Here is a 27,173-nt window from a genome sequence, read left to right on the forward strand (position 1 = left end):
ACTTGTCCGCGCCATCGCCTGCAGAGTATAGTGGCTTCCAGCTGCGTGATGTGTCTCCTGTAGCAGCGCAATGTTAGCGGCTCTATGCTGTAGTGGGAGAACAATAGAACTTGTAAAAACGTCTGCGGAGTGGAGCCCCAATGTAAGCCCTCCCAAACCATAGTGCGGATACAAACAGCAGTACAATATGGGGTTACGAGTCGCAGCTGTTGGCGCTGGCTTAATAATTGCTGTTCCCTCGTGAGTTGTCGCTGGTGTAACCCCTGCCAGAGGCCAGCAGATGTCGAAGAGGCTCACTGCTTACCGGGTGAATGCAGCATGGTAGTGTAGTTTGGTGGACCGCCAGCTAATGCAGTTTACGGGGGTGATTACTGTTTGTTACATGGCAGCTTAGGAGGCACAGCGATAATATAGTGTCTGTCGAAGCTACAGATGTTAAATTATATCATCAGCAGTTTGTCGCGACACCTCAGGAGGATGGGGGGAGTCGGGTCCTCCCGAACACAACTGGGGCTGCTTATCCTCTGCCATGGATTGGTTGGAAACGGTGTCCAGGCCCCAACTTTGAGAAGGGTCCCCCAGTGTTGCTGTGAACTGTAGGTCCCTTCGTTGTTCCATGATGATTTGCTCTAAGTTAGGAGGCGTGATCTGCGAAGCTGGTGACACTGCTGTCTGGTGTTTGCTGCATTTACGATGTCGGCTGATTTGTTTCTCCATAGCTCCCAGCTCTGAACGCTGGCAGATAACCCCTGCTCGTCCAGCCAGGACCAAGTGTTTGTGGGCGACTCGAAAAAGTGCATAGTGCCATCCACTAACACATGAATGCGAGCGGGGTACAGGAGGGAATATTTCATGTTTAGCTCCTTGAGACGTTTCTTTACCGATTGAAAGGAGTTCCCGCTCCGATAGACCAATGCGGTATAGTCCGGAAAGAACATGACGTGGGCGTAAAGAACTTTTGCACATGAGGACTTCTGGGTCTCCCCCAGAATGGCGTCTCGGTCCTTAATATTAAGGAGACTGATCAAGAAAGGTCTTGGTCGCGCCCCAGGGGGGCCTCCGAGGTAGAACTCAATGTGCCTGCTCAACAATGAACTAGGGGGACAACGCACCTTCTGGTATACTGCTCTGCCTAGGGTACTGGGTCCCGGTCTTCCAAATCCTCCGGCAAGCCTACCACCCGTACATTGTTGCACCGTGACCTGCCTTCCGCATCGTCCAGCCGCTCCTCAAGTGTCTGGCCTCTGGTCATGAGATCCATCACTTTAGATGCATTCGAGTTAGTGACCGGGCGCAATTCCAAGATGGCTGTCTTCTGAGTCTGCACCTTGTTGGCTAGCTTCTTGTGGGCCGCGTGCAGCAGCGTAAAGTCTGTAGCTACTTTGTCAATTTTCGCTTCAAGGGCAGAACGTGTTCTTTCCATTGTTGTGCCCAGCTTCTCAACAGCACGTAGAACCGTGTCCACCTTCTCCGATAGTGATTGGTGCTGGGTCGCGGTAGTCTGCAGCTTTTGTGGATGTTGTGTCCCCTCCAAGCATGCGGGTGCCTGGAGAGAGGTGAATCGCAGTCTGCCCATGACTAGCTGTTGGGCTGTCAGCATATGTTTGGCGAGTGGTAAAAGGTATGAGATATGCTGCAGGCGTAGGGATCACGCCGACTCCCGATTAATGCCCCTGCTGCTGCAGCTTTAGGTTGGGTGGGCGGTCACCCCACCTTTTGCTTTTTGATTCACTGGTTTTCAACTTAATGTGGCTGTGGGCCTGCTAATCAGACCCACAGCCCAGCTGCTCTCTCTCTAAATTCACCACATTGTACTTTAGGTGCATTACCAATTGGATACTGGATCACCTTATGAGCCCCTGTACAGAGTACTATAGGTACCCAGGGCATAGGTGCATCCAAGGCCTACCAGGGGCTGCAGCATGTATTATGCCACCCCTGGCTGGCCACTCAGATTGATACAACTGGCTTATCACTCAGCTGGGGCAAGTTGTGTAATCACCCCTTGCTTAGATATAGTATTCCTATATATAACCTTATACCTATAAGTCACTCCTATGGCAGGCCTTAACAATCCTGGAGGCAGAGTGCTTGGTTTTGTGTGAGATGGTGCTCTAGCATGAGCTGAGCCTGTCTGCAGCTTTCGGAACCGTGTCCTTATAGCTGTTCTAGGATATTGCCATACCATAAATGCTAATTCTGGTTTGGCTTTATCAAAACATGCCGAGTTAGGTGTCATACGTTTTGGAATACTACCACCTCGCCAGTTGTGGCGACGGGGGTAGCATTCCACCCTTCTAGAGGGAGAAGACATATTGTTCCTACTATTCCTGGTTAAAGTTAACCAGAGCCTTAGCATCACAAAATGGATGCTGCTGCCACAGACACAAGTTTGACCTTTTACTCCTGGGAGTCCTTCCAGCGACGGAGTCTCGGACAATAGGTTTCCTGTCTTGGGAGATGCTAGCACCACCCCAGACAGGTTCTTGTGTATTAGGGCAGGGAGGGCTGAAAGAAAGGAGACACTGCCTGGGGCACACAAGGTGTCCCATGCATAGTCCAGTTCAATCCGGTGCTGGGGAACTCCAGCCCCAGCTCTGGCGCGAAACTGGACAAAGGGAAAGGGGTGTAACCACCCCCTTCCCTGGTCCCACCCATAGGAGGGACCAGCAGGTAATCCAGCCCCTAGATTTGGTATATAGGTAGGAGCTGAGTCCCAAGACTTTAAATTTATCCTGACTGAAACTCTGAAATGAAACTCTGGACCTTCGACGATCTACTTTGCAAGAAGACGACTGAAGAATCTCCCTTGTGGTCAAGGAGTGACCACCCTGCACAAGCAGGCACCATCCAGCGATCAATGGCTTGCTTTGTTGATGGTCCCGCCGGAGCCCGAGCACAGAGCCTGACAAGAACCAGACTTCCAGACATCCAACAGCTCGATCCACAGTCCCAGCAGAGCTGAGACCCGTGGAGGCGACGCGAGACGTGGGACCGGCCATCTTGAAAAGTCTGTGACTTGCTAATTGTGCAGCACCCGAGGCACCCTTGAAGCTGTGCATTGGGGATTGAGAAGCCCCAGCCCCGAGCATCATCTGCACCGAAGATCAACCCTGCACATTCGACGAGTTCTGCGTGGGGCCCTTCTGCATTTTCCTGCTCAACGCGTCTGCCCGGTCACTTGCCCGTTGGCTAGTGGCCATCTTGGCAACGAACCTTTGAATTTACACCGCTGGTCTGGTTGCTCCAGACTGGCCCTTGCTTCCCTTCAAAGAAGCAGCCCCTCAGACCTTGCTGGTCTGAGTAAGAAGCCAACTTCGTTTCCTGCGTGGGTTGCCTTTGCCAAGGCTTGTTGACTTCGTGGGACAGTCTGTGCCTGACTCCTGGTCGTCGTCGACGCCTCCTGGTCCACGTGGCTGCAGAGACAAGCTTCACGACATCACCTGATTGCTTCACGACAACGCCTGGTTCCTTCCTGGTCACTGGCTAGTGACCCAGAGTCTATCCCTTCTGCTTTCAGGTACTCTTCATCCTCGATCCGCCCTTGGATCCAACCGGACACTTCTCTCCTGGTTGCCTGCAGCATCTTTCTTCCAGGCTCTATAGGATTCAGTGACGAAACCCGACACACTTTGACACCTATGCACCCGCTTCCTGTGGGTGAGGTAACGCGAGTGCTCCAGTGGGTACTGACTATCCAACTGTCTAGGTTTCAAGTAACTTTCATCGAGTCCAGTCAGAAGTGCCCTAAAAGAACTAGTTTCCATTTTTTACGTTCCCATTCATTCTCTATGGTAACTCTCGTGTGTGTTTAGACACTGCACACGCCTCCCGTGGGTCTCCTGCTTCCCAACTCTTGGTAGCTCTGCGTAGCCCCAGCGATTTCCTAGGCCTATTCACTTTTCGTGTGGTGGTCCTTATACCACTATTTTAGTATATGGTTTAGCGTGCCCCTAGGGCCCTGCTGTATTTTGTGCAACTTATTGTATTTTAAATGAATGTCTTGTATTGTGCTTGTGCCTCTGACCTCATAAAGAGTTCAGAGGGATTGTCTAGAAATAAATAACATATATATTTTATATATATCCTGTGTGGTGTCCTTTCATTTGGTATTAAAGGGGTTGTATTTGGTAAAACAGCTGGCTTCACATGCCCTCTTGAGTTTAGCCTAAGACTGCTTTGTCCATGCTACCACTAGGATAGCTGGTCTGTAAGGTTGACTTTACAACCATCACCATAAGGGTTGTTTGGACTGGTGCAAGGTGCTCACTAGACTAGTAAACATCATATACCAGGCCAACTTCTCACATTAGGTGGTCCCCGGATCTGCACAAGCTCAGTCCGCATTAAGGGAGGGTCCCTCGCACCGTGAATTCTCGGGGCACTAACTCCAGGACCGCCCAGCCAGCTGTGGGTAGTCCCTAAAGACAGCACTAGGCTGTGGGTCTTGAATGGGAAAGGCCGGCACCGGTGAGCCCCAGGAGTGCCACTAGGTCACAGGCCCCTCCTGCTTCCCGCCTGCGATGGTATTCTTCACTGGGAGGGAGGAAAGGGGAAAGAAAAGGGCAGCTCAGCTGGCGCACACTCTCTAGCATGCTGGTGGGCCTAGGCCTGGCACTGGCCCCTGGGCCCCACCAGCGCGGTGCAACATCCTCCCACTCCATGCCTCAGCAGGGCTCCCGGGTCAGCTAGGCCATTCTGTGCAGTGGATTTGACGACCACAGACTCGGGACTTGGGTGGGGCTTTAATCTGGGGCCCCACCTTGATGTAATGCTCAGTTCTCAAAGGTCAGTCACAATGGGTTCAGCGCATGAACTTGAAGTGGGATAGGGGGGCGCCTACTCTGGGAGACTTCCTGGTGCCCCAAACACTGGGCCCTCTTAAGGTACATTCTACGTGCCGCAGGACTACTCATGATGGGGAGTCTGGTGAGGACAAGAGTCTCTCAATTTACCCCCAGTTGGCAGATAATCTGAATCATCCATGTCTTGGTGGTGGGGGATTTTGTTCTTTTGAACGAAGAAGGTAAAGACGTGTTGCCCTTAGAGCGGAGGGCCATGGTATTCTACTCCCTTTGCTTATTGGCTCACCAAGAAGGATGGAGTCTCAGAATCATTCTCTAACTAAGGCTCCTGAACCCTTAATTTGGCTGGACAAGGTCAGAATTCTCTCCTTGGACCAAGTGCTGCTGGCCATCAGTGCATAGAATTGGATGGTATTCCTCGATCTCTAGGATGCTCTTCTCCATCTGCTGATTCTCCCTTCTCACAGGCACTCTATGGTTCACAAAGGGATCCTGATTCACAATTCTCAGTGCTGCCATTTGGTCTGATGCCTCTATCACAATTTCTTATCAAAGTGTTGGCTGCAGTGTCTGCCTCCTTCCGAAGGTCAAGAGTTCATATATTTCAGTACTTGTCCCAAAGGTTGATGAAGGCAGTTAACTCTGCACTGATCCCCTATGCCATCTTCAGTGCCCCATTCTGTACAATATGGTTTTCTCAGTCAATGCCCTGACTCCCTCCTCATCCCAATGAAGATTCTGACTTTTAGAGGTGCGGTGTTGGACACAAGCTGCAAAAAGGCATCTTTGAGGCATTTGTGGCTGTAGATACTCATGCTGAGCATACTTCTGCCATCTAATGTTTGGCCCAGATGTGGACCCTTCTCCTTCTCCCATCCTCATCCCTCCACCATGGTAATGTAACCTGCACCATTTCGTTACAGACTTCTCTGCCACACGAAGTCCCCTTGGACCAACCTCATCAGGTCTGTAATTTGAGTCTGTCTCCCGAACACAAGGTTGTCTTTGAATCCTGCCACTCCGCTTCCTCCAAGAAGACCCTCAAACACCGTCTGGCTCGACGTCTGGAGATATTGCATAGCAGCAGAGATGACACACCAAGCATTTTTGGCTAAGAGGACCTCGAGGGAGAGCATCACCCACAATCTTCGGCAGCAGAGGAAGGGACCTTCTACCCCGCCAACAGCTCTGGCTCCAGTCTGGATATCAAGGACTTTCATCCTGCGCAACCTGCTGTAAGACTTCCCTCCCCCTTGCCACTTTTTCACGTCGAGGAGACCCAGCTTAAGAATCTTTCTGCCGTCCTGATGCCTTAGACACTGGCTGCCGGGCCACCACTGCTTTCAGGCCATGGTTAGCACCTATCACCTTCGGATGTAACGGCCAGCTTCGGCTTGGCTCTGAAGAAACTGTTGAGGCCAACACACTCAGCGCTGGCCGTGTCCACCTCTGAGCCGACTGCCCCGTCGGAGCCGACTCCTTTGGCATCGAAGTTGAAAAACTGCCTCGGAGCCGAAAACATTGACACCAACATTGAAGAATGGCCTTGCCTCACGCACTGTTGAACCGATCCTCCACAAGCGAGGAGATTGGCACAAGGCAGAAACATCTCATCATTCACCCTCATATGGGCCAAATCGTAGCCTGCCCCCAGGGGTCTGGCGCTCAACCCTGCAAGTGTCAGCTAGCCTTTGAGGAAGCTTGAGGTGATGGGCTCTCTGATATAAGATCCATCTGTCAGCGGCGTTCCGTCCTGGAGTGTACAACGACTTTGGCAACCTCCTCAGCAGGTTGCATAAGCAAGTCCACTAGTTGGAACTCTACCCGCAAGTCCTCCTCCAATACTTTGCCAATGGGGCTTCCTAGAGATAGACCTATTTGCCACGGCAGAAAACGCCAAATGCCCAAGCTTCGCCTCCAGGTTTCCACAGTCCAGGGGCAATGCACTATGGATGAGTTGGTAAGGGATATTGGCTTACGCTTTTTCTCCTCTCCCACTTCTCCCGTTTGTGGTTCCGAGGCTTAGGCAGACATCTTTCACCCTCATTCTGGTGGTTCCCACCTTGGCTCCCCAACCCTGGTTCACAACTCCGCTCAAACTCTCAGTGGTTCTGCACCAGAGGCTCCCCAAAAAGTCTGACCTTCTCACGCAGAACCATGGAGAAATCAGACACCCGGATCCCAGTCTCTCAATCTTGCAATCTGGCTCCTGAGGTCCAAGAGTTTAGGTGCCTTAATCTTCTACCTGAATGCATGAGATTTCTGTTTAAAAGCATACCCAGCAGAGGAACATCAGCAGTGATTCCTTGTTCTGGCAAATTCCATCAAAAGAAAAAAATGTCACTTTCGGTACGACTTTTCAAATCACTTTTAGGGATGATGTCATCATGCATACCGCTGATTCCATTTTGTTTTGGATGCGTCCGTTCTAGGAAGAGCTGGACAGACAGTGGGTACAGTCGGTGGGCTCATTCGACGACATGGTCAGAGTAACTCCTCGTACGGTGAAGGCCCTGGACTGATGATTAGACACAGACCATCTGTCAGCAGGGATGTCCTTGCATCAAGAGGCCACACCATTAGTGATCACAACAATTGCGTCCTTGGAGGGATGGGAAGTGTTAGACGGACCGGGAGGGTCGGCCGAGGTTACGGGGAGAGGTCTCCAGGGAGAGCCGTCTCCAACGACTGTACAGATAAGTAACTTCCCCCCCACAGACGGACACCACACAAGGTTGAAGGTTAACGAGACTTTATATGCAATTCTTAGGTTACGATGATGGTTACAAGGAGGTCTGGACTCAGGGGTCCCCTCGGTTCTAGTCTCTGGTTTAGGAAAGGGGTAGCGGGACAGTCTTTGTTACCAACTAGTGGAAAATAGCTCTCAATCCTCGAGCTCGGCGTTCTAGATGATCGGGCCGCGGCGGAGCCAGGCAGGTCCCGAGATGGACGAAGGAAAACGACGGTCCGCGGCGGAGCCTGCAGGTCCCGGTGAAGATGACGGTTACAACGGTCCGCGGCCACGCCAGCAGGTCCCGACGACGATGAAGGTGATGAAGATTACGACGGCTGTGGCAGCGCCAACAGGCAGGACGATGGTGCACAAGACAGAGCTACGGCAGCGCCGGTAGTCCGTCCAGGATGAGTTCCTCTTTACGTCTCTCGACTCCAAGATACAACTGCCCTCCTGCTCTGGAGCTGCCCCAGTTATAGGGCTGGCGTGCTTTGATGTCCGGACCCTCGCACTTGGAGGTCGGGAGGTCCGGGATGAGGGAGTCCAGACACCCAGCAGGGGGGTGGAGCCAGCGCCCGGGGAGGCGATGGGCGAGCGGCACTTGGTGGGGGAGAGCCATCGGCACCTCTTTCTCTCATTGACTTGCCAAGTAGCCCGCTCACCTCCTGGGTGGAGGGTGGTGCCGGAATGTCTGAGGCCGGGCCAGGCCCAGGGTTGAGGTCGATCGGGGGCCAGGCGGCCTCGTGGTGGAGTGTCCAAGATGGCGCCCCAGGCTGGGCGCGTGGGCCGGCAGTGGATCGGACCCACGAGGTCGACAGGCTCGAGGGCAGGGGTCCCTGAGGGGACGGAGGACGTGCAATGGTGGTGTGTGGTACTTGCGGGACTGGACTCAGGCCTGGTTGGGCCGGGGGAGAGCGGCCCTTCATGTGGCCTGTCCAACATGCGTCCCCCCCAGCTGAAGGCGGGGAGAGTTACCCATCCTCTTGGGGACTCTCCTCGTCGAGGCGGAAAAACCGGGACAGGCCATCCGCGTTGGCGTGATCTGGCCCAGGCCGGTGTTCGACTGTGAAGTCCATACCTTGCAAGGAGATGGACCAGCGTAGCAACTTTGGGTTCTCCCCCCGCATATGCATCAGCCATTGCAGGGGTCGGTGGTCGGTCTGCACCCGAAAGTGGGTGCCGAAAAGGTAGGGCCGGAGCTTCTTGAGGGCCCATACCACAGCGAAGGCTTCCCTCTCTATGGTGCTCCAGCGTTGCTCCCGTGGTAGGAGTCTCCGGCTGATGAAGGCCACCGGTTGATCAAGGCCTTCGGTGTTCACTTGAGACAGGACTGCCCCAATGCCCTGGTCGGAGGCGTCCGTCTGGACGACGAACTCCCGGCTGTAGTCTGGGGCCTGGAGCACAGGGGCGGAACACATGGCGGCCTTCAATTGTTCAAATGCAGTTTGACACTCTGGGGTCCAGGTGACTTTCTTGGGCTGGTTCTTTGACGTGAGTTCTGTGAGGGGCCCCACTATGGTACCATAGTCTTTCACGAACCTTCGGTAGTAGCCCGTGAGGCCCAGGAAGGCTCGTACCTCGGTTTGGGTGATGGGGGGCTGCCAGGCCTGGATGGCGGCAATTTTCAGCTGTAGAGGGGCCACTAGGCCGCTTCCCACCTGGTGTCCGAGGTAGGTTACAGACCCTTGCCCAATTTGACACTTGCTGGCCTTGATCGTGAGGCCAGCTCGCTGAAGGGCTTGCAGCACTGCTCGGAGGTGGTGGAGGTGCTCGGTCCAATGGTGGCTGTATACAGCGATGTCGTCTAGGTAGGCGGCGCTGAATCCTTCGAGCCCCGCCAGGACCTGATTGACGAGCCGTTGGAATGTTGCTGGGGCATTCTTCATGCCGAAGGGCATGACCGTGAAATGGTAATGGCCATCGGGGGTGGAGAAGGCAGAACGTTCTTGCGCCCGGGGTGTGAGGCCGATCTGCCAATAGCCTGCTGTCAGGTCGAAGATGCTGAGGTAGCGGGCAGCTCCCATTCGGTCGACTAGTTCATCTGCCCGGGGGATGGGATGCGCGTCTGTTCTGGTGACCGCATTCAAGCCCCGGTAGTCGACGCAGAACCGGAGTTCTGGTGTGGTGCCGGGGGCAGCTGCTTTGGGGACCAGTACGACAGGGCTGGCCCAGGGACTGTCTGAGGGCTCGATGACCCCGAGCGTGAGCATCTTGGCTATTTCTTCCTGGATGCAGGCCCGTACCCAGTCTGGCACGCGGTAGGCCCGGTGGCGGATAGGGGGGCTGTCCCCGGTGTCCACATCGTGCACACACCAGGAAGTGACACCCGGGGTGAGGGAGAACAGGCTGGCGAACTGTGATAGGAGGGCTTGACACTCTTGGCGTTGTTCTCTGGTGAGGGCCTCTGAGAGCCGGACCCCATCCACGGAGCCGTCTTGCTCTTGAGTCCGTAGGAGGTCAGGGAGAGGCTCGGAGTCTTCTTCAACCCCAGTGTCTGTGGCCATCAGGAGGCTGAGCTCTGTTCGCACAAAGTGGGGCTTTAGTCTGTTAGCGTGGAGGACCCGGAGAGGGTTCCGGGAGGATTCCATGTCGATGAGATAAGTGGCAGGACCCTTGCGCTCTATTACTTTGAAGGGCCCCGTCCATTTGTCTTGTAGGGCGCATGGCTCAGTGGGGGACATCACCCATACCTGTTGGCCAGGTTCGAATTCAATGGATGAGGCATTCTGGTCATACCATTTTTTCATGTCTTCTTGACTGGCCTCTAGGTTGGCCTTCGCTAGTTCTCTGAACCGCCGGGTCTGGTTGCGGAGGGTGAGGAGGTACCGGAAGACATCTGGAGGGTTCTTTAACGGAGGCATCTCCCAGCCTTCTTTGACGAGACTGAGCGGCCCTCGCACTGGGTGTCCATATAGCAGTTCAAATGGGCTGAAGCCCAGGGATTTCTGGGGGACTTCTCGATACGCGAAGAGGAGGCACGGCAGCAGCACATCCCACTGGCGACGGAGGGGCTCTTCCAACCCCCCGATCATTCCCTTTAGCGTGCGGTTGAACCGCTCAACGAGTCCGTTCCCTTGAGGGTGATAGGGGGTTGTGAATCTGTAGGTGACCCCGCACTGTTGCCAGAGGGACTTCATGTATTTGGAAATAAAGTTCGTGCCTCTGTCGCTGACGACTTCTCGGGGGAAGCCCACACGGGAGAAGATCCCCATCAGGGCCCGGCCGACCACCGGGGCTGTCACAGTTCGCAGAGGAACAGCCTCAGGGTAGCGGGTGGCGTGGTCCACTAGCACCAGGATGAATCGATGGCCTTGTTTTGTGCGTGGGTCCAAGGGCCCCACAATGTCTATTCCGACTCTCTCAAACGGGGTAGTGACCACGGGAAAAGGTTGCAGGGGAGCCTTTAGTTTGCGGCCGCTCTTTCCACTGGCTTGGCACGTGGGGCAAGATCGGCAATGCTGGTGCACATCGTTTCTCATTTTGGGCCAGAAGAAGTGGGTCACTAGGCGACTGTAGGTTTTATCTTGTCCCAGATGTCCTGCCAGGGGGACATCGTGGGCCAGGTTTAACAGGAAGTCTCTGAAACGGAGGGGTACCACTAGTACTCGGTTGCTCCCCAGCTCGGCGATTCTTTGCTCGCTGTACAGCAGATCATTGTCCCAGTAGACCCAATGAGTTCCGGGGGTATCCCCTGCGCTTTGGGCGAGCGCTTGCTGGCGGAGTCCCTCGAGGGAAGGACAGGTCTTCTGTTCTTTGCGAAATTGTTCTTGCGTGGGCCCCCCTTCTTGAGGCCACTGGTCGAGGTTAGCGAGGTCGGTAGGTTGAGCTGGTTCGGAGGGAATGTTACGGTCGGTGTTTTCGGCCGGGGCGACCGGAGGCGGTGGCGCCGGCCATTCGGGTTCTTCTGGCTGGTGGTTGGCACGGGCGGCCATGGAACGGGTGGTGACGCACGCCCAGTCTGGGACGCCCAACATCCCCAGGTGTTCCTTTCGCTCCACGGCGGCCCACGGAGAGCTTTCCAGGTCATTGCCCAGGAGGCAGTCTACGGGGGCATCGTCTCGGACCGTCACTTTCAACATGCCGGAGACCCCCCCCCATTCGAAGGGGACGCAGGCCATCCGACACAGGCTCTCCGAGTTATCGGCTGATCGTACAGGGCAGAGAATGTTCGGTAGATACTGTTCTGGGGCCACCAGGTGACAGCGGACGGCTGTTACACTGGCCCCGGTGTCACGAAGGGCTTCGGCCTGGTGTCCATTGATGCTCACCCATTGGCTGTACTTCTGGGTGTTAGCGGGTAGGGGGACCCGCGGGACCATGTCTTTCCCCCCTAAGCAGGCTAGAGTCATGGCGGCTGGCTCCCACTCTTGATGCTCTTGTTCGTACTCTTCCTGTTCCTCGGAGATCTGTTCTTCCCCTAGGGCTGCAGCGGCCACTTGGCGGGGTCTTGGGCTCTGGTACTGCGGGCAGTTTGGGTCGTTCGCATAGTGGCCGACTCGTTGACATCGGTGACACGTGACATTGGCTCTGTACCCCGGTCGCGCTGGGGTGCTGCCCCGGTTGGCCGGGGGGGTGGTGTTGGTAGCGGGGGCGACCGGGGCGTTGTCTCTTCCTCGCCCTTGGCCCCCTCCTCCTCCTCTGGGTCGGTGCTGACCATTGTTGTTCCGGTTCTGTTCGTAGGACCCATTCCGGCCCACTCTGGTGATCTCCCACCGGTCAGCTTCGGCTGCGAGCTGCCGGGGATCCGTTAACTTGCTGTCGAGGAGGTGTTGGCGGAGTTCAATGAAGCAATTGTTCGACAGATGCTCCCATACCATCAGATTAAATAGTTGCTCGTAGGTCGTGACGTTGCTTCCTCGGATCCAGCCCTCGAAGGCTCGGCTAAAGTATGTTACATAGTCCACCCAAGTTGTACCCGGGATGCGGGTGCAGTCTCGGAACCTCTGACGGTACATCTCGGGTGTGAGACCATAGCGGGTGAGGAGTGCCGCTTTCATATGGTCGTAGGAGGTCATCTGGTGGTCCGGGAGCTGTAGTAGGGTGTCGCGGCCCTCATTGAGGAATCTTCCCCAGAGACCGGCTCCCCAGTCGCTTCTATCGATCCGGTGTGCAGTCATAGCGATTTCATAGGCTTTAAACCATTGCTGGATGTCGTCCTCTCTGAAGTATTCTCGGACAACATCCTTGGGGATGTGTACCTTTTTGTCCGTGGCCCCTGAGGTGGGGGGTCGCTCGGGCACCCCTGCTTCTTTATTCTGCTTGCGTAGGTTGATCTCAGCTAGGTTCCGTTCGTGTTCGTACGCTAGTTTCTTTTCCTCGAGCTCCCTTTGTCTCTGTTTCTCCTCTCTTTCTTCTCGGAGACGCAGGTGCTCTAAGTTGATTTTTTGTTCGGCCAACTTAAGTTCAACGTCCATTTTAAGTCGGGCCATTTCTAGTTCGTGTAGTCGGGTCCTTTCTCTTTCCTGGATCTCGTCTTGCGAGAGACCCGTTCTTTGCCCTTCAGGGGCCGTGGTCGTTTTTTCTACGGTGCTTTGATCAGGGGTTCCGGCAGCCCCGGTCTCTGCCCAAGATTCTAGGGCATGCTTAAAATCGTCCTTGGTACTCAGTCCGGTGGTAGCGATACCCAGTTCGATGCAGAATTGTTTTAGTTCACGATGGTTGTACTCCTCCAATTTCTCCATTTGGAATTTCTCGGTTGATCCGCTCTCTTTCGTGGTCATTGTGACTTCGTCGTGGGGTGAGCTACTCTCTGTACGTTTATGCGGTGATTCGGATCGCGCCGCTGGCCACCAATGTTAGACGGACCGGGAGGGTCGGCCGAGGTTACGGGGAGAGGTCTCCAGGGAGAGCCGTCTCCAACGACTGTACAGATAAGTAACTTCCCCCCCACAGACGGACACCACACAAGGTTGAAGGTTAACGAGACTTTATATGCAATTCTTAGGTTACGATGATGGTTACAAGGAGGTCTGGACTCAGGGGTCCCCTCGGTTCTAGTCTCTGGTTTAGGAAAGGGGTAGCGGGACAGTCTTTGTTACCAACTAGTGGAAAATAGCTCTCAATCCTCGAGCTCGGCGTTCTAGATGATCGGGCCGCGGCGGAGCCAGGCAGGTCCCGAGATGGACGAAGGAAAACGACGGTCCGCGGCGGAGCCTGCAGGTCCCGGTGAAGATGACGGTTACAACGGTCCGCGGCCACGCCAGCAGGTCCCGACGACGATGAAGGTGATGAAGATTACGACGGCTGTGGCAGCGCCAACAGGCAGGACGATGGTGCACAAGACAGAGCTACGGCAGCGCCGGTAGTCCGTCCAGGATGAGTTCCTCTTTACGTCTCTCGACTCCAAGATACAACTGCCCTCCTGCTCTGGAGCTGCCCCAGTTATAGGGCTGGCGTGCTTTGATGTCCGGACCCTCGCACTTGGAGGTCGGGAGGTCCGGGATGAGGGAGTCCAGACACCCAGCAGGGGGGTGGAGCCAGCGCCCGGGGAGGCGATGGGCGAGCGGCACTTGGTGGGGGAGAGCCATCGGCACCTCTTTCTCTCATTGACTTGCCAAGTAGCCCGCTCACCTCCTGGGTGGAGGGTGGTGCCGGAATGTCTGAGGCCGGGCCAGGCCCAGGGTTGAGGTCGATCGGGGGCCAGGCGGCCTCGTGGTGGAGTGTCCAAGATGGCGCCCCAGGCTGGGCGCGTGGGCCGGCAGTGGATCGGACCCACGAGGTCGACAGGCTCGAGGGCAGGGGTCCCTGAGGGGACGGAGGACGTGCAATGGTGGTGTGTGGTACTTGCGGGACTGGACTCAGGCCTGGTTGGGCCGGGGGAGAGCGGCCCTTCATGTGGCCTGTCCAACAGGAAGCCTACCTACTAGAACTCCAAGTAAGGTGAAAATGGCATCAAGCTCAAACTCAATCTCACATAAATTTGTTAGAGTTGAAAGCTGTGTATCTGGCCCTCGAGGTGTTTCTGCCAAGGATACAGAATTCATCAGTGCTAGTCCGAATGGACAATACCACAATGATGCAATACCTAAATAAGCAAGGGGGCACAAAACTTCGCTTTCTCTACAAGGAAGCCCAAAAGTTGTGGGAATTGTCCATAGACCACAGGATCTGCCTTCAAGCAGAACATGTTCCAGGGCCGCAGAACACAATTGCAGACACGTTAAGCAGACTGACATCATCCTGTCACGAATGGGAGCTACACCACCAGACCCTGAAGAGCATATTCCTGCCCTGGGGCCCACCGAACCTGGACCTATTTGCAACTCCCCCAAACAGCAAGTGCTGGTACTGTGTAAGTTGGCATCCCCAACAGGGTTCATGGGGGAATGCCTTTTCAATTGCATGGTCCGGCACCTTTGTTTACACTTTTTCTGCCATTCCTCTTCCAAGAGTCCTGAGAAAGATGAAAGTCGAGCCATGCAAACTGATCCTCATCGCTCTGGCCTGGCCACGTCAACACTGGTACATGGAAATGCTTCTCCTATTGCAAGTCCCACACTTCAAACTTCCAGTGACTCTAGATGTCCGGACTATGAACCGGGGACAGATACTACACCCGGACCTCAGGAGTCTGCATTTGTCAGCTTAGCACCTGAATACAATGAATTCAGACATTTGATTATTTCTAGTGAATGCTGTAATATCCCAGCTAAAGCAAGGGCGGACAGTACCAACAAGACTTACTGCCTCAAGCAGAAGCGTTTCTGCATCTGGTGTCATCGGGTTAGTTTACATCCACTGTCTTCCTCTCCAGAACAGATCCTACCTTACCTTCTGCTTCTTGCAAAATCAGGTTTGGCGCATAGTTCTATTAAGGTTCACTTAGTGGCCATTTCACGGTACAGAAGATCATCACCTTCAGCTCCCTTATGGTCTTCTAGAATAATTAAAGAGTTTCTCAAAGGGCTCTTTCGATTGTTTCCACCAGTTAGACCACCATTACCAGCCTGGCAACTGAACACGCTTCTTTCACAGTTAATGAAAAACCCCTTTGAACCAATTCACACTGCAGAAATCAAATTCCTATCTTGGAAGTTGACTTTACTTGCTTTGACCTCCGCCATAAGGGTCAGTGAAATGCACACTTTTGTAATAAAGGAACCTTTCTTGCAATTCAGATCAGATGGAGTTCTGCTCCGAACAAATCCAAAGTTCATTCCAAAGGTGCCATCTGATTTCCACCTCAACGAACCAGTGGTTCTTAAGACATTATTCCCGAACCCTACGACATCGGCTGAGAGAGCTTTGCATTCATTGAATGTCAGACTTTGCCTAAAGTTTTATTTAGAGAGAACAAAATCTTTCTGTAAGACCTCTCAACTATTTGTGCCATACAGTGCACCAAGGAAATGTTTCCCACGCTCCAAACCTCCAAACAGAGTATTTCCAGGTGGATTGCAAGTGCAATACAATTTTGTCAAAAGGCTGGCATACCTCTGTCGGCTAGAGTCTGAGCACATTCTACGAGGTCACTGGCAACATCTACAGCTTTCTTTGCGGGAGTATCACTTCCAGAAATGTTCTTGGCAGCAAGTGGAAGAATAGACACGTTTTCACCCGACACTACTGTTTGGACTCAGCAGTTCGCAATGATACAGCAGTGGGTCGGCAGTACTTCTGCATCTGTTCAATTAAGGAGAGCTGTCTACCCTCCTACTATATTCAACTGTATCACATTTCCATATGGTAATTTGGTTATTGTCTTGAATTCTTATGGAAGTGTTTTCCTAGAATGTTAGCATTATGGTTATATCTTTTATACTGTTTGGTGATTGCTTGCAGGTTTTACTTTTTAGATTCCTGTTAAACGTCAAAACTATGGTAAATGTGCTACCAAACTGCTTGCTACTCTGATTCAATCATGTGAGTCTATGAAAGTTCCAATACTAGAGTAAGAAATAAGTTACTTACCTGTAAGTGTAGTTCTCCGGTATTGGAAGCTTTCATAGATACACATGCAACCCACCCTCCTCCCCAGGGGGAAGCTCACCTTAGATGTCTCAACAGGTTGTATATGGCACTTGTGCTAAAAAAATCTGAGGTTCTGAGCTTCCTTCAGGAGTGTTCTAGAGGGTGATTAGTGCTGATTGGTTGAGGCAAATAATGTGTCCTTTTCTTTATAAAGATTAGGATAGGTTGTTAAACTAGGAGGCCTAGGCCTTCTTTAGTCTATATTTAAGTCTACTACTACTACTATTTTAAGTACCAGGGCCTCCCATCATGACGAGTGGAAATGATTCAAGCATGTGAATCTATGAAAAGTAAAGTCCACATTTGTAAAGCGCACAATCACCCGTAAGGGTCTCTAGGCGCTGGGGGCCGTCGGGAAGATTAAGCAAGCTATTGCCAGAGTCACATGGTGCTGGGCTAACCTGCCGCCGGAGCCGGGGATCGAACCGTGGTCCCCAGATTCCAGCGTCAGTCGCCCTGGCCGCGGCGCCACACCTCTCCCAAAGCTTCTAATACTAGAGAACTTCAGCTACAGGTAAGTAACTTATTTCATTTTCCCCGCAAGAATCTATATACGAGTTGTGGAATCTGCGGTTAGAACTATCCATTCGAAGAAAATGTTATTTGACTTCGATGACTGCCACTGTGTAATATATGCAGCTTATTATAGGCTATATTGACTTGTTGGCCAGAATTTCTTTATTTTCTTTAAAAGCTAATTTAATTTAAAATAAAACAAATAAATTCTTCAACAGACCTGATTTTTAGAGAAAACGTGTGAAAAGGAACGACAGTGTGGCTAGATAGGCTAGATCGGACTAAGAGTGGAAAACTGACACTGCTCCTTTAAGAAGCATTCTCCAGTATTCCATTGTGCCCTGTCAGTGACAGTTGCTGCACTTTTTGGCCTTACTCCGTGGCCTCTCTAACTACTTTTCTGTCCAGGTAATTCCAAAAGTGCTTCACTAAATGCCTTTTGGAACCAACAGTGTTTTTTTAATCTGATTTGGAATAGAAAATATTGTCTTTTTCACAAAAGAATGCCATCTCTGTGTGAGATGTCCTTCCTTTTGTAGCAAGAGTGTGCAGACTGACCTTGACAAGGTCAGTATTGGTGGCTTGGTTTCTATCTTAATGAGGAATGTGGCTACTGCCAATAGTAGTCCACAAGAACCCTTAAGGACAGACAGAAGATATGCTTCAATCTTCAATGGCGCATAGGAAAACCAATACAGACATCCGCAGGAGATACAAGGAGCATTTAGAGGGGACTCACTCAACATTCTCTAAGGATGCCCGTGGGGAGATCGAAAGAGAGGTCAAGGCATGGAATATGCTGGTGTTCGTGTTCCACATGTAGGTATGTGACATTAAGGACAGGTGCAGTCCCCATCTGTTTGCTAGCGAGGGCAGGATTATAGCATAGGAACTTTGGATATTAATGATACCATGATATCTGTCGAAGGTGGGTTCCACGTCGGAACGTGATCTTACGACTAAAGGCTTGAGATCCAATATTAGGAATATGAATAAAAGGAGGGTTCCATTACTTTTGCATTCCATTACTTTTGCATCCTCCCCGTTACTTTTCTTCTCGAAATTCTAGATTTACAACCCCCAGGCATGCTTCACCACATATCTCCCTGGCTCCAGCCACGTTGCTAACAGCTTTCCCTCCAGCTCTGGGTCAGCCAGTGGTGTTACCTACTCCTGCTCAATTGAAGGTACAAGATGGAAGAAAGTATGCAACCACTGAAAGGAGCTACATCCTTTAGAAATTTAGAGTGTAGCGGACACGTTTTTGTTGTTTTAGACATTCTAGATGTAGGTTACATTCCCATTGAAGATCTTGCACATTTAGTAAACCTATTCTAGGATTTCTTCATCATCAATCTTCAGAAAATATTACCCAAGACTTTGATCTCTCCAGTCTTGTGGGACTCCAATTGGTGACATCAGGACTGTCAGTGAAGTTTTGTAGGAAGGACAGCGAAGCTCAACAAACAAATGCCTACTCCCATGTCTTCCATATCACTTATTTTTAATACACTCAGTCATTTCAGCTCTACATCTCATAGACTACAATGTTGACCTCACATCTTATTTGCATGTGGTGCCTAGGCGCGCACCCTGACTTAACACTTAAGTGCGTCTTGTGTCAACAGGTTAAATCGTCGGCGTTGCATCAGTGTCAAATGACCCCGTTAGTGGTGCTATGGTCGACAGCCCCTCGTCGGTCGCGGTCCTCTTCTTTCTCCAAGGACTGCTCGAGGGCCAGCTCCTGGAGTCCTTCGTCCTCGATGTCTCCTGGTAAGTCAAACGCCTTAGGTGGTCAGCACCACAGCCGTGTCCAACTTTACAGCGTACGCGTAGTGTCCCTGACTCGCCTCCTATTCCTCCGATTTTTGAGTTAGAGCGTGTGTCTATCCCACGCCTTTCGGGTTTTCCCATTGCCCTGGTCACTATGGCTCAGATGAGAGACTACAATCTTTCTCTTCACACCATTTGTAGTTCTCAGCCTCCCTCTGGTGTGCTTCTTGGCCTCAAGGAGGTCGGTGAGGCCTTGACTGACCCCAAACCAGCAGGACCACCCTCGTTGCCAGCTGGGCCCTCAGAACCCATGATCAACTCCATCTCTGCTCCGGTGTACAGCCCTTCAGGGTTCCCACCTGTGATACCTGTTTTGGATCTGTCGACTTCAGCGTCGACTGCACCAATTGCCCCTACATTGTCTCGCCTCCCGAAACTGAGGTGTCACCCTCTCAACGCCGGTTGAGATCAGCACCAGTGGAGCAGTCCTGTTCGGGTTGCCTTCGGAGGAGCCCCCTGCTATTTTCTCTTTCGCACTGTGGTATTTTGGGGGTATTGGTGATCACATGACTGAGCCTCCTCCAGAGTTTCATTAGGCTTCTACCCTTGGTGACGCTAGTGGCCTTGATTTTTCCCACTTCTCTGGCCTGTTTTCTCCCCCTTCAGACGCTAGCTTGGCTTTGGCAGAGAGTAGATGTAGTGCTGGGTCTGCAACTTTGTTCTGTGCAAGTGGCCAGTGATCCCTTACTTGGGGTGATTCAGCAGGGCCAGCCCTCATTGATATTATATTGGGTACCTGGATTAAAACCATTTCAAGGGCCTCCGTGGACCAGTCTATAGCTCACAAGCACAATCTTGCCCCTGGAGACCTGCTCTGCCTTTCCTGTCAGCCTGCTCCACACAACTTTGTGATTCAGGCTGCTACGGCCTTTGGTACTTTGGTTAGGCATTGCTACCATGCCTAACGTCCCTCCGGACAGGGGGTCTAAAGAGCTGGATGCTTTTGGTCAATAACTCTTTTCTGCTACCACTCCTGCTTTACTGTTCCTTAATATGGAGTTAACAGCAATAATCACATTAGTTGTTACTTGTGTTCTTTAAGAGTTCTTTTATTAGGTTCAGTTGTAAGTAACAAATCACACACAGGAGCTACAGCCGACGCGTTTCGTCCTCTTGGGACTTCTTCAGGGCGAAGTGAAAGATAGGAAAGTGTCCTTATGTCTTCTCCCGTGACTATCAGGGTGCGTGGAAATATCTGTAACGATTTATTATGCTCGATAGGGTATCCTGTTGAACAAAAAGTTCTCTGTGGAGGAATCTCGTCTGTCCGAGCCGTTCTTATTATTAGGCGGTATATATCTGTTTGTAGTCTGTACTGCCAAAATTCTCTTGGGAAGGTATTTCAATATTGTACTTGTTATTATCATCAAGAATATGGATATTGATCCATAGAGAGCTGGAACCAGGGTAATGGAAAATGTAGGTTTAGTCTGGCTATCTATTGTTGGCTTGTTGTAAGGAAAGGGATATTAAACCTTCTGCTTAGACACTCTTAATAAAGTGAACTAAGGCATCCCCTGGTTCCTATGTCCACCTGCAGTACAACGTCCTCCTCCGTCAGGTAGCAGCTGCTACAAACAGATATATACCGCCTAATAATAAGAACGGCTCGGACAAACGAGATTCCTCCACAGAGAACTTTTTGTTCAACAGGATACCCTATCGAGCATAATAAATCGTTACAGATATTTCCACGCACCCTGATAGTCACGGGAGAAGACATAAGGACACTTTCCTATCTTTCACTTCGCCCTGAAGAAGTCCCAAGAGGACGAAACGCGTCGGCTGTAGCTCCTGTGTGTGATTTGTTACTTACAACTGAACCTAATAAAAGAACTCTTAAAGAACACAAGTAACAACTAATGTGATTATTGCTGTTAACCTCATCAAAGTTATCAGTTCATGCAAACTCTGAAGTGGTGCACCTTGACCTTGTTTAAAGTAATTCATAGTTCATGTATTGAACCAACATTGTAACGGTGGGTGTTATTGAAGTGTGCACACATATTGTCCCATGTATTATAGTGTGGGTCTAAACTAACTTTGGGAGAATATTTGACCAGGTGCTGTTCTGGTGGGAATCCTCCACCGTTGTTCTTTTTCCAAAACTGTTCCTTAATATGGCTTGTATTTTGGTCCGTTTATCTCATGCGTTGAGATTCGGTCTCACGCCTTTTGCCCTCCGTCCCTGATGACTCTCAAGACACTCTTACTCAGCTGATCCAAGATGACCATCAGGTGGCTACATTACTGATTCGTTTTGGCATGAATACCACAGATTCTGTTGGACGGACCTTGGCCCTTTTGGAAGCTCTTCGCCGGCGTGCCTGGCTACTCCCCTCTGGCTTTTCTGTGGCTGCTCAGTCCGCCTTGGTGGAAATGCCTTTTGATGGTCAATATCTGTTTGACTGTTAAGCTGACTGATCTACTTCGTTTTTGGGATAGTCTGAGTGGAGCGAAAACTTAATCCCTGATTGCTATACCGTTCTCTTATTCCTCCTGTACTCAGTCTGACTGTGAATAGTCTCCTTCATTTCTTTCCTGTGTGATTTATTATAGGGCGGTGCCAGCTGGGGTCAAATTTTAACCCGCCACCTCCGTGTGACATACAGTGTGATGGGCCTGGCCTGGAAGGAATTGTCTGTTCTTGCATTCTTACCCTGTCAAGGATTGGTTTGGGTCCCTGGTTGTTTAGGACGCATCTTATTTTCTGGCCTTGTTTGGTTCTATGCTGGTGATTGCACAGTGTCCTCTTGCTTTCTACCCAAGTGCTGTTTGGGGTGTTTTCATGGTATTGTGCGGATGCACTGTTGCCTTGTTCCCGGTCCTACAGGGTACTTCGTCTTTATCCCTTACAGGTATTCTTCCATATTTTTCTGACACCGAAGTACCCCTTATACGGAGCTCCACATGCTGTGCTTTGGTGCACCGGTACAAGTTGAAAGTTGGTACACAGGGATTCTTCTTGCAACCACCACACACCCTGCCCATTTGTTGAGTGTTTGTCCAAACTAGCCAGGGGGTTCTTTCCTTCCACGCTATCTAGTACCCTTCTATTCTAGAAAACTCTGGGAAAGGGGCATAGTTCTTAAAATAGGGTGCGCTGTCTGGTCCTGAACTAAGAGTTCTCCCTACTTTCTCTCTTCAGGCGTCAGCACTTCTTGTGCTAGTTCTCGCTATATACGGGCAAGACTGACTCCTGCCCATTTTCTTTTTTCTCTTGAGTTGCTTGCGACCATGCCTTGTCTTTTTCTTGGCATGGGTGGCCTACTCTGCCACCCAACCTCTTTTATGCCTCTGCATGGTCTGTTTTTCCTCTGCTTCTGCCTTGCACAAAGCTTCGGTTGCTTTCACTTTTTGGTTAGAGACTTTTCCAATACCAACCCCAATGTTTCTTTACTGGCCTGGCTGTTCTTCAGATGTGCCTCCTACACTTTTTTGGGGATATGACTGTTTTTCATCTTCAGTTCTTCTTGGACATGGATTCCTTAATCATCCACTCCGGGTTGGCTCGTACTGTGGTTTGTTGATCCCTTGGGGTAGTATCCATGGAGTTTCCTCTACTTCTTGTGAGTGTGGTTGGGGTTCTAACCTCCTTGGGGGTTTGTTTCCCTTGTACTAATAAGCATTGGGTGACGTCAGGATCATCCCTCACATTATTCCCTGGCTTGTTACCTGGGCACAGGTTGCCCCGTGCTCATGAGGATCTTCTTTTGCTTCTGGCCTTCATGCTTGTTTGAGTGTGGGCACTGCCTCTCCATCTGTTACTTCAATTCTTTACACTGGCCTTTTGGCTGGACCTCATTTCTGGCGTTGGTCTTCCCATACTATTTTCTTTTGATTTGAGGACTGGGTATCTGAATAGGCCTACCTTGTGTTGGCCTTGTTCAACTCAACCCTTTTTTCCAGTCCTCCCTTGTGGTCCTTATCTCTCCATTCTTGTGGGGTTGTTTCTCCCCTGCAGTTTTCTTTTCAATTGTCTTGCGACTGCCTAATCGTACTCGTTCAGTAGGTAGTGCTGTTTCTGTCTGCTCATTTGGTTTTCTGGGGTCTGTGAATTCTATCCCATCCTCTCTCTTTAGACCGGGTCATGTGGCTGGTTTCCAGGTCGCCTTTGTCTCACCTTCGGCTCATGGCCACTGTTGTGGTTGTTTGTATACCCTTCTTGGGCACATTTTATTGTGCAGTGTAATTTCTGTATTTGTTTGTTTTTATATATATCTACGCATATATATATATATATATATATATATATATATATATATATATATATATATATATATATATATTCATTCCTACCTGTTTATATATGCTTTATACCTTCTTTTCTTTAGATTCTCCATTGCCTAGTCCCAGAGGACTTCCTTCTCTCTCAAATTGTTTCCTCTACCTCAAGTGGTTTATGGGCTTGATTGTTTTTATTCCTCGCAGTGGTTTTCTAAGCTATTGGTTGGTGCTCTCTGCATTGCCTAATTCTATGGCTAGGAACTTTGGCCCAGTAGTTTTAGTTAATATCCTTAGCCTTCCGCCTCAGTCTCTTGGGCACATGTAGTGCTATGTATATATAGAGTGTTCTTCCCCCTCGTCTTATTCTTCTGCCATCATGTTTTTCCCAAGTTTTTGCACAACTGCAAATTCGGTTCTGTACGGGCTTTCCCCAACTGGTGTCTCTCTCTCTTTGTCTCCTTTTCTTACTCAGACCAGATAGTGTAGCCGGAGATCTTTCTCTGCATGGATTCCTCCTTCAGGATGGTATTGCTTCGGTATCTCATTCAAAGGTAAGGAATCTGCTACTAGACATCTATCAGATAAATAAGTTACTTACCTTTGGTAACACCTTATCTGTAGGAGTTCTAGCCGCAGATTCCTTACCGACCCACTCATCCTCCCCATTGTGCAATCTGATTATCCTTTTCGTCCAGAACTCTTTTATGCACCCTCGTGCCTTTCGTTGGTAAAAAAAAAAAAAACTATTATTACAAAGAGAAGATAAACTAACAACCAATAATTAATATCAGCATCTTTCAAAAAGAGGATTCTTTTTGGGCACACTGTTTCCATTGCAGTTTTTATACGTGGCTCCAATTTTTAGCACGGAAAGTAATTTCAGAAGAAATTGCCATCAGCGGTGGGCTTATATGGACTCTGGCGATGTCATATCTGGTGACGGGGTAGTTACGGAGTTGTTCGACTCCCTCTACAGACGCATAGAGATAGTGCTGTAGAAAAAGTTCTGTATCCTGTCTGGCTCCTGAGGTTAATTTAAAGGTAAGAACACTGCAGCTAGATCTAGTCTCTACTGGATAAGACGTTACAGAAGGTATATAACTTATTCATCAAAAGGTTAGCCCAGAACCCAAGCCCTACTCTGATTCTCTCATCCACCCCAACTCCTTCCTGAGACATGTCCAGGCCCCTTCCTTGTGACCCCTCCCTGAATCAAAGAGCACCCATTGAAGTGTACCATGGGAGCTTTCGCAAGTGTGTCCCACCCAACTTACAGGAGTGCAGCAATACACATCGGTCTGAGGGGGGTGATTGCTCTACCTCTTCTCCTCATGTTTCACCATGCGACCCTTGGTCTCCCAAAATAGAAAACAGTCTGCCATGTAGTGTCTTTCACAGGCACACATACACCCAGCACATACTTTTAATATACGCATACTACACAGCACTGTATCCTTCATGTTTTGTACCACTCACAGACACAAATACACCGAGCACGTGCATTTAACATGCACATTCTGCACAGCACTACATCAGTCATATATTGTACCACTCACAAGTACACATACACCGAGAACACGAAATCAACATGCATGTACTGCACAGTACTTCCTTATTCCTGTATTGTACCCCCACCAAGCACACATACACCCAGCACAGGTACACCACTGATGTGCTGCACACCAAACCGTTGTCGGCCAAGGGGTGAGTTGAGCACACAGCAGTGGAACTTTAAATGAGTGAGCCTGTAGGCCTCACTCCAGCGGCACAGGTTAAAAAAGATCTGTTCCCTTAACTCCTGATAGAGGCAGTATCGTTTCACCACTGTGAAGGTACCAATGTGGGTGACCCTCCTGGTCCAGAAATATATCACTCCTTGAGAAAGGCCTTTGTCATGGCACACTTTCATAATCCATGTTTGCCTATGACAACAAAAATCCGCATTAGAGATCAAGACATCAGTACAGTTTGGGCACTCAGGGCAGGGGTGCATGTATGTTACTATGCGGAGGACTTTTCCGTCCCAGCAGTTCCATAGTCTTTTGTCTACCACACCAGTTAAAAAAAGGAAGAAGTGATTCAGATGAGGAGTCTCTGGGAAGTTGTATCCATTAGAAAAGACAAGCCACTTAACCTTTGGAAACTTCTATTGATGGATTTGCATCTTCCCGCAGATACCTTCCCACTCAAACTTGTTTGAAGATCCTGACGAATGTCTACAGTTGTTTGGATAAACGGATGCAATATATTGAAATACTGACCTGAGTAATGTATGAGTCTCTTAAATCTGCTACTGAATTGAAGTAGCACCACTGGTGTCAGTGATGGGTACTGCTAAACAAAAACAAAATCTACATAGATTTTTGCGCCGGAGAATAGAATTAACGAATATTCATCAGACAGAACAGTGCCAAAGTCAAGTAACTTGTTCTTATGGGAATGCACTATGTAATAAATATAACATATTGTTAGTGATGGGTACTAGAATGACCTGAACATTTTAGCATGGTCTGAGTCATGTTAATTTTTCTTGTTACAGGTGATATCTGAACCACTTGTTCCAGATGCTGTGACATATTTCTTCACCATGGTACTGAACGGTTTACGAGAACACACAAGTCATGCTATGTACATTGATGCACTTGTTCAGCTTGGATTTCAGATCTACGAATCTCTGGTAGGTTGTCTGTGTTTCTGGAAGACAGAGTAAGACCATGCAGTGAAGATGTGGTAGGTAACTTAAATGCCATTGACATAACGTTTTTTTGTAGGCCTTGGTTGTTTAGGGATTTATTTAAAAATGTATTTTTATACTACATTAACATGCCAACTTTAGCCACTGAAAATTGATTGCTTAACAGGTGAGCAGATTGAATCTAGTATTACTGGTGCTTGATCCGTTGGCAGTGAAGTTTTTTTTTTAATATGTGGTTGGCTAGAAGATTATATCTGTGCCTCACTTTGTCAATATTTAGCCCAAATACCCTTCAGGTTCTTTGAAAGCTTTCCCCTAACAAGGGTGATGTTAGTCTACGGATCCACTGAGTGCAAAGCCCTCAGCCTGAAACCAATTGCTAGTTTTAGAAGATCACTGGTGACCTCAAACAGTGGATGCATAACTGTGGGAGGCCCGTGGGGATGTATGGCGCAGAGGGTGAACCGGTATGCTCAACATAGCCACAAACTATCTCATGTGGTCCCTAGGTGCATCATAGTATAGACCACTGACAGCCTGAAAATCCCCATCATGGCATGCTGAAACTACACTGGAATATCCGGGTAAGCTGAAATAGGCTCTGGAGGAGGCAGTGGCTCTGCTGGCAGAGGAGCCTCAGTGTATCGTGTCTATTAGCTCTGGTTCCAAAAACGATTCCAGTCAAAGTGGAGAACGTTCAGGCGTCCCTGCTCTTTTTTTTGTTCTTGTTTTTCTCTTTAAACAACTTGGAGGTTAGAGATGAGCATGACTTTAACCTCGACTGCGACTGGTATCAAGTCAGACCCTCGTCATGTGCATGCAATCATGAGCTTGGCCTCCCACTCCTTCATTACCTTGGTATAGGTGAGGCACATTTCTCACACGACTCCGAGACATGCTTCGGCTACAGGTTCCCCTGACAGACCTCTGTATGTCATAGATAAACATCTGTCCTTGACTGGAGCAGCAAAGCTCAAATCCTAATTTGTTCAGGTGATATCCCTAAAGGAACTGCACTAAAGCAAAGCATAGTTTTTGATAGAATTTCAAAAGACGGGAAATCTGCAGGTAGAAGTATCAATCAGAAGAAAAACATAATTACCATTAACAATCTGTCTGTTCATTGCACATCTATGTCTGATAGAGACTTCTAGACACAGAATCCTTACCTTAAAATTATCTCCAGCCATCAGACTAGAAACCGATATTTCCATGAGCAGTACCCCTGCGTACCAGTAGGTGGCGGTGTCAGCATCAGATGAGACATTCCCAGTGCCTACATAGGTGCCACTCCAACACGCTGACATCAGCGCAGATCTGGAGAGCTACCACCAAGCACTTTTTAACTGATCTTTTTCGAAGACTTTTTCACATTTTTCTCCTGGGATGGCAG

General features: G+C 50.1%; 1 protein-coding gene across 3 annotated transcripts in view; it reads left to right on the forward strand.

Annotated features, from left to right (window-relative positions):
• The window catches only part of LOC147706848 (exportin-5-like), a 1,626,836-nt gene that overhangs the window by 1,399,573 nt on the left and 200,090 nt on the right, over positions 1–27,173 (forward strand). For all 3 annotated transcript variants that reach the window (XM_086926008.1, XM_086926006.1, XM_086926007.1), the window contains one exon: positions 25,625–25,762. In XM_086926008.1, coding sequence (XP_086782134.1) covers positions 25,625–25,762 — 138 coding nt within the window. The remainder of the gene's footprint in view (positions 1–25,624; positions 25,763–27,173) is intronic.

This window comes from Lissotriton vulgaris, chromosome 6 (assembly GCF_964263255.1).
Source record: "Lissotriton vulgaris chromosome 6, aLisVul1.2, whole genome shotgun sequence".
NCBI classification, from domain to species: domain Eukaryota; kingdom Metazoa; phylum Chordata; class Amphibia; order Caudata; family Salamandridae; genus Lissotriton; species Lissotriton vulgaris.